Genomic DNA, 8,077 nt, shown 5'->3' on the forward strand with positions numbered 1-8,077 from the left:
AACCACGGGGCTAAAGTGACAGTGGTAGGGGTTTTGGAATTGTTTTTCTTTAAAAATGGTAGGAACTTATCTGTTCAAGAGCTTGTAATGGATTACAACAAGAAAATGGGTGGGGTTGACCAACTGAGGAGCTATTACAATGTTGGACGCACAGGCAGAAAATGGCAGAAGTATGTGTTTTGGGGGAGATGCTCAACATAGCCCTCAATTGCGTACATTGTGTGGGGGACCCTGCAAAGGCCTCTTCCCAGAAATATCTTCTCTGAAGGCATTGAAAAATGCAGCTTGTGCATTCACTTTGTGATATGGCTACAGTGGCAGGAAGAGGGGAGACAATAATGTGACACCATGGCGTGTGGCCCGAGTTGTAACTCGTTTGAAGGGCACAAAAGGCGTGGGGTGTGCATCCGGAGTGGACAGATTAGGGCAAAGAGTGGGAGATGTGTAGAAACATCCTTTGTCTGCTCTACGTGTTCTGTGCCACTTTGCAGGATGGGGCCGTGCTTCCAGGTGTTCCATGACATGTTGTAGGCTAAATGCAAACACTAAAGTGATGGTGTGAAATATCAAACTTGTCCTACAAATATTTTTGTATCTAATACTTGTTGCATTCACTGAATAGTTGTCAAAATAGGCTACTATTTCAACATTTTGTGTCAGGCCTGATCTGTACTAAATCTCGAGAGTAGTTACCTACACAGTTACAACTGTGACGTAGCTTCTTCCCATTTCCCGGCAACATCAAAGACAGTTCAACATGTATAAAGTCTCGGGACTTACTGTCTATATGCCAATTTTCACATCAATACATATATATTTAGTTAAAACGATCAGGTTTTAACACGCCCAGAATGGATTTGTTGTAGGAGAAATCGACATTGGGCAATGATTTCTCTTGAAACAATGAGCCGTCTTTCGGCGCGGACATCCATTACATTTCTGAGATAGTCCATTTGCAAGCTGGCGAAGGGATTTAGTGTGTCGTCAAAGTGCTGCTTTTAACCAGGGCAAGGTGACCGGAAACATGACCGAATACAAACAGTGTAGCTATTCCCTCCGCAAGGCAATCAAACAAGCTAAGCGTCAGTATAGAGAAAGTAGAGTCGCAATTCAACGGCTCAGACACAAGAGGCATGTGGCAGGGTCTACAGTCAATCACGGATTACAAAAAGAAAACCAGCCTCGTCACGGACCAGGATGTCTTGCTCTCAGGCAGACTAAATAACTTTTTTGCCCGCTTTGAGGACAATACAGTGCCACTGACAAGGCCCGACACCAAAACATGCGGACTCTCCTTCACTGCAGCCGACGTGAGTAAAACATTTAAACGTGTTAACCCTCGCAAGGCTGCAGGCCCAGACGGCATCCCCAGCCGCGCCCTCAGAGCATGCTCAGACCAGCTGGCTGGTGTGTTTACGGACATATTCAATCAATTCCTATCCCAGTCTGCTGTTCCCACATGCTTCAAGAGGGCCACCATTGTTCCTGTTCCCAAGAAAGCTAAGGTAACTGAGCTAAACGACTACCCCATAGCACTCACTTCAGTCATCATGAAGTGCTTTGAGAGACTAGTCAAGGACCATATCACCTCCACCCTACCTGACACCCTAGACCCACTCCAATTTGCTTACCGCCCAAATAGGTCCACAGACGATGCAATCTCAACCACACTGCACACTGCCCTAACCCATCTGGACAAGAGGAATACCTATGTGAGAATGCTGTTCATCGACTACAGCTCAGCATTTAACACCATAGTACCCTCCAAACTCGTCATCAAGCTCGAGACCCTTGGTCTCGACCCCACCCTGTGCAACTGGGTCCTGGACTTCCTGACGGGCCGCCCTGGTGAGGGTAGGTAACAACATCTCCACCCCGCTGATCCGCACAGGGGTGCGTTCTGAGCCCTCTCCTGTACTCCCTGTTCACCCACGACTGCGTGGCCATGCACGCCTCCAACTCAATCATCAAGTTTGCGGACGACACTACAGTGGTAGGCTTGATTACCAACAACAACGAGACGGCCTACAGGGAGGAGGTGAGGGCCCCGGAGTGTGGTGTCAGGAAAATAACCTCACACTCAACGTCAACAAAACTAAGGAGATGATTGTGGACTTCAGGAAACAGCAGAGGGAGCACCCCCCTATCCACATCGATGGGACAGTAGTGGAGAGGGTATTAAGTTAAGTTTCTCGGCGTACACATCACAGACAAACTGAATTGGTCCACCCACACAGACAGCATTGTGAAGAAGACTCAGTAGCACCTCTTCAACCTCAGGAGGCTGAAGAAATTTGGCTTGTCACCAAAAGCACTCACAAACTTCTACAGATGCACAATCGAGAGCATCCTGTCGGACTGTATCACCGCCTGGTACGGCAACTGCTCCGCCCACAACCGTAAGGCTCTCCAGAGGGTAGTGAGGTCTGCACAACGCATCACCAGGGGCAAACTACCTGCCCTCCAGGACACCTACAACACCCAATGTCACAGGAAGGCCATAAAGATCATCAAGGACATCAACCACCCGAGCCACTGCCTGTTCACCCCGCTATCATCCAGAAGGTGAGGTCAGTACAGGTGCATCAAAGCAGGGACCGAGAGACTGAAAAACAGCTTCTATCTCAAGGCCATCAGACTGTTAAAACAGCCACCACTAACATTGAGTGGCTGCTGCCAACACACTGACTCAACCAGCCACTTTAATAATGGGAATTGATGTAAAATATCTCACTAGCCACTTTAAACAATGCTACTTAATATAATGTTTACATACCTTATATTGTTCATCTCATATGTATATACTGTACTCGATACCATCTACTGCATCTTGCCTATGCCGTTCTGTACCGTCACTCATTCATATTTCTTTATGTACATATTCTTTATCCCTTTACACTTGTGTGTATAAGGTAGTAGTTTTGGAATTGTTAGGTTAGATTTCTCGTTGGTTATTACTGCATTGTCGGAACTAGAAGAACAAGCATTTCGCTACACTCGCATTAACATCTGCTAACCATGTGTATGTGACAAATACATTTGATTTGCTACGGATCGGTAAAAGGGTCTAACATTGCCATGTTGCTCCATGATGTTGTTTGCTATGGGGAAAGCTCAGAAGCCGTTTGTAAACAAACAATGGATATTTCACTCCCCCTTTTCGTAGAATTAGTTGTCTTTTTATAATGGAAGATTATATTACTGCATAAAATATCCCATGAGAATGCCTGAACAAAAAATTGCTTGCTAACATATCTTGCTTGTTTTCAGATGAGACCACTAGTGCTGCCTCAACCACCACAGCTGGGCCCAAGACACCGGTTACACCTCCTATCCCAACTTTTTAAAATAGTTATCTTTCTAACCATTTAAACCTGATGTAAAACTCTTAACTGTGCTAGATACATCATGGTTAAATAAATTCTCCCCAAAAATTGATCAAACCAAAAAAGTAGTAAACCTGAGTGGGGAGGGGGGGGGGGGGGGGGGGGGGGGGGGGGGGGGGGTGCCACCCACCCGGGAGACGTGTCGTCAGGGCATTAAATGTACTTTTTGAATGACCTCTGCCAATAGAAGAATAACTTTCATCCGTTCTAATTATTAGCTTTAGTCGAACAGGGCGAAAATGGTCTTCTCCATGCTGCAACCCGTCTTGAGTTTTAATTCAGAGAAAGATGTTGAATTGAAAAGTAATTCTGATGGAGTTTAAACTTCTCTTTCTTACCTAAAACACTCTTTCTACTCGTTCCCTTCTGAGTTCTTTTCTGGCTTTTTGTTTTCCACAGCACCCCATTATTCAATACGACCCTCTAGTGAAAACATGCTACCACCTTCGCTAGGAAGTCATTTCTTTCTTGGCCATGTTGCGTATGTGCAGTACCAGTCACAAGTTTGGTCACACCTACTCAGTTTGTCTTTATTTGTACTATTTTCTACATTGTAGAAAAATAGTGAAGACATCAAAATGATGAAATAACACATGGAATCATGTAGTAACCCCCAAAACAGTGTTAAACAAATCACATGCGCATAAAGTACGGAAGATGCAGGCTAGACATCTGGCAAAAACAACATATGGTAAAATGCATGTGCAGCTGGTGGACATATGGCATTAATCACTCTACACACTAAAGGTAATAGTTGCCTTAGATATTATTGGTTATGTAATACAATGCAAAGTCAGACAGTAGGCTACATCAATAGCCCTATTTGCATGGGACTAGTATTACTACAGATGGTTGGTTACGTAATTATTAACCAAGAATATCATCAGAGGACGAGTCGAAGGGGATTTTTTTCAAAACCCCTTCAAATTAGTGGATTTGGCTATTTCAGCCACACCCATTGCTGCCAGGTGTATAGAATCGAGTAGACAGCTATGCAGTGTCCATAGACCAACAGCGGTAGTAGAATGGCCTTACTGAAGAGCTCAGTGACTTTCAATGTGGCACCGTCATAGGAGTCCACCTTTCCAACAAGTCAGTTGCCCTGGTCAACTAAGTGCTGTTACTGGGAAGTGGAAACGTCTAGGAGCAACAACATCTCAGCCACGAAGTGGTAGGCCACACAAGCTCACAGAATGGTTCCGCTGAGTGCTGAAGCGCCTAAAAGTTGTCTGTCTTCGGTTGCAACACTCACTACCGAGTTCCAAACTGCCTCTGGAAGCAACGTCGTCACAATAACTGTTCCTCGGGAGCTTCATGAAATGGCTTTCCATGGCCGAGCAGCCGCACAAAAGCTCACCATACGCAATGCCAAACGTCGGCTGGAGTGGCGTAAAGCTGAATTGACAAATCATCCTTCACCATCTGGCAGTATGACTAGGTTTGGCAGATGCCAAGAGAATGCTACCGGCCGGCCCCAATGCATAATGCCAACTGTAAAGTTGGTTGGAGGAAGAATAACGGTCTGGGGCTGTTTTTCATGGTTCGCCTCCCTCTTCATCTCATCTCGTGTAGAAAGTAAACATCCGCACCTCAATGGTGCCTATGTCTGCATAACGAGGAAGTAGGGGGGAAATGACAACTTCTGACTATTTCTGGTCTCGAGTTTGACGACAACGAGATACACATTGCGAGATATTTGGCGAAATATACCAGCATGCTTCTCCATCGGAAAACAATGGGGGGAGCTCAGCGTTCCAAGGGCAAAAGATATTTCGGGGTTAGCGTTTGATGACGAGATAAACTACCCAGCCTTACACAATTAGAAAGAGGTGATTCTCATGATTAAAATGGGGTGCATTTTTTTTTTTTTTTTAATCTAAATATACACATTGCGAGATATTTGGCAAAATAGACATACATACCTATATGTCCCTATAGTAAACAACGGGACGACTTCTGAGTAACGAGTAATTGTTTGTTGTTTACATTTTAACGCGAGCAGGTCTCCATTGCCAACTATAGCGAAACTACCATCGTGACTATACAACAAAATGGGATTAGAAAGTTCGGAAGGCGAGTTGGTGCCACAGTGCTCAATAGAACTAATAGGAGCTGGCAGGGTGAAAAATTCCCTTAAAATAAGGCCTGTTTGTTTTCGTGATTACTTAAACTACGGCAGGCAGCTGGGTATATGGTAATATTATTAAACTGGGCTCCACCGCGGATGCAAAGAGCTACATTTTATTAGAAATAAAGCATTGTTAAAAATGTCATGTGTCCAGCCTACTGATGTGTAGCCGACATTCTTCGGCACTTGACGCATGTGCTTCGCTTTTCAACTACCTAAAAGCGAGCTGGTTGGAGTCTGTGTACTTCGGTTTGTAACATTGAAAACATTGAACGCATGCAGCACACAACGCACCACAGCCTAGTGTTGTGGACTGCTCCATTGACAATGAATGACTTCCGCCGGAATGCAAAGAGTGAAGCATCTGGTGGACGGACATGAGGCGTTAAAGCTTCAATGTGCAACTTATTTGAGCGACGGAACAAAATCACAGAAATAAGTTCTAGATCTGTCGTTCTCATCGAAAGCAAGTCTAAGAAGCGTTAGATTTAAACTAAGAAATAATGTACAATGCTTCCTGTTAAGTTTCGGTTTTGTATACCAGCTTCAAAAAGCAGAAAATACAATATATATTTAACAGCGGTTTACATGGTACAGGGGGGATTCGCTACACAATGCTTGTTTTGTCAAAAACTGAAATTAGGCGAACTATTCGAATTTTAGCAACCAGGAAATTACGAGCTATTTCTGCATTTTGCACATTTAAGACAACTCATGAATGACAAAGCTCGATCATGTAAAATATTGACTTGATCTTGGTTGAGGTAACATTGGAATAGTGCATAATCCTGAATAGTGCAGGCCTGGCTTCTATAATCATCAAAACATATGACCGCAACTGCACTGCTAGCATGACACACGACAGCCAGACAATTCATTAATGATGCTAAATTATTTGGCTGTCAGCGTCATGCTAGCAGTACAGTTGCTGCCATATTTTGTTGATCATAGCAGCCGGGCCTGCATTATTCAAGATTGTGCACGATTAGCGATAGCCAAGACTAAAGCATTTTTGCATTACTAATTTAGTTACACAGCCAATATATGAATTCGTAAATTAGCTTCAGTAGGTGGCATTAGCAAGCTTGTTAGCCATTTAATGTATTCCACCTTCACTTCAGTTGGCTAGCAGCGTTGTCATTTCAACTAACCACATTAGCTAGCTAACGTTACCTTGCCAATTTTGCACTGGCTAACGGTGTTGCTGTAACGGTGTTGAAATTTGCCTACCATCCTGGCTTTATGAAACACCAGTGGTCAAAATGCACATTTAGACACCATGGGCTACATATAAACCAACGACAATTGAATTGCTAGAAATTTGCTCGCTCGCTAGCAATCTGGCTATCAAGATAACTGTTCGCGTGTGCTCTGGGCACAAGCCATGGCAGCGTACAGATGACAGCGCGAACTAGCGTATGTAGCTATAGAACGCGATAACAAACAGACGCTGCAGAATGCATACTCACACTACCATCCTGGAGATAATCCACGACACCATCTTAATTGAGTGTAGTGAGCTTTTCCTTATCGGGAAATCTAACTAGCTGTACACCCCCCCATTCCTCCGTCCACGACCGTGTGGTTGTGTTGTGATGCAAGTGCAGTTAGTTGCCTGCTGCTCCTGCTCTTGAATGCTCTATTTTACTGGCAGGTAGGCTACTGTGGATTCTGAATCTGCGGCATTCAAATCGCTGGAACTCCTCTTCTCTTAAAGGGGCAGGTCCACACTGCTTTGTCTTGTCCGTAGAAGGCAAAAACAACTGGTTACTGCCACAATGAAATAGGTCCTATGAAGGCTGCCACTGACCCCATTAGCTGAATTTTGTAGGCCTAGCTAGATAGACAATACCAAAAAGCTCTACAGTGAAACGTCAGATGCACTGATGTCCCAGACCATGTCTAGGCCAGGGCTCTCAAACCCTGTTCCTGGAGAGCTATGGTCCTGTATGTTTTCACTCCATCATAATCTAGCATATCTGATTCTAATAATTAGCTGGTTGATAAACTGATTTAGATTAGTTATGACTGGGGTTGGAGCAAAAACCTACAGGGGTGGGTAGCTCTCCAGGAACAGGGTTGGCCTGCTGTAGGCACGAGGCAACTGCCACAAGTCTGTCTTCATTCATTCCCTCGTAAAAAATATGGCAGGGTATTGTGTGCAATAATCTTTGCACAAGATAGTTCTATGGTATTATGTAATACAACAGCCGTTTGGGGTTTGGTAATTGAATTAGGACCACAACCTATAACTAGCATGTGAATACACAGGATTTGCCATTAAGTAGTGGCTGGTTCTCTAGACTTCAGTGGAAGGATATAAGAGACTGCCTGCCTTATTGCTGTTATCACTTTCAAATTTAGACTCATGCAGGTGAGGCAGGAGGCATAAGAACACTGGGTAGTGGCCTAGGGTGGTCTAGCGATCTAAGCCGCTGCCACCGATAACATATACTGCTGCAGCATGCGTAAAAATCCATCCAAAACATGTGGAGTGGAACTGCAAATTATTATTTTTTTAAATGAGCTAAATCATGCTGATGCGTTATATGGACATATTGTT

At 44.2% G+C, this 8,077-nt stretch overlaps 1 protein-coding gene across 1 annotated transcript in view; it reads right to left on the bottom strand.

Moving 5' to 3' along the window:
* Window positions 1–7,333, bottom strand: part of LOC139366145 (receptor expression-enhancing protein 2-like) — a 29,179-nt gene extending 21,846 nt beyond the window's left edge. Inside the window, exon 1 of the mRNA XM_071103292.1 lies at window positions 6,984–7,333. Coding sequence (XP_070959393.1) covers window positions 6,984–7,015 — 32 coding nt within the window. The 5' untranslated portion in view covers window positions 7,016–7,333. The remainder of the gene's footprint in view (window positions 1–6,983) is intronic.
* Between the last annotated feature and the right edge of the window lie 744 nt (window positions 7,334–8,077).

This window comes from Oncorhynchus clarkii, chromosome 14 (assembly GCF_045791955.1).
Source record: "Oncorhynchus clarkii lewisi isolate Uvic-CL-2024 chromosome 14, UVic_Ocla_1.0, whole genome shotgun sequence".
Classification (NCBI taxonomy): domain Eukaryota; kingdom Metazoa; phylum Chordata; class Actinopteri; order Salmoniformes; family Salmonidae; genus Oncorhynchus; species Oncorhynchus clarkii.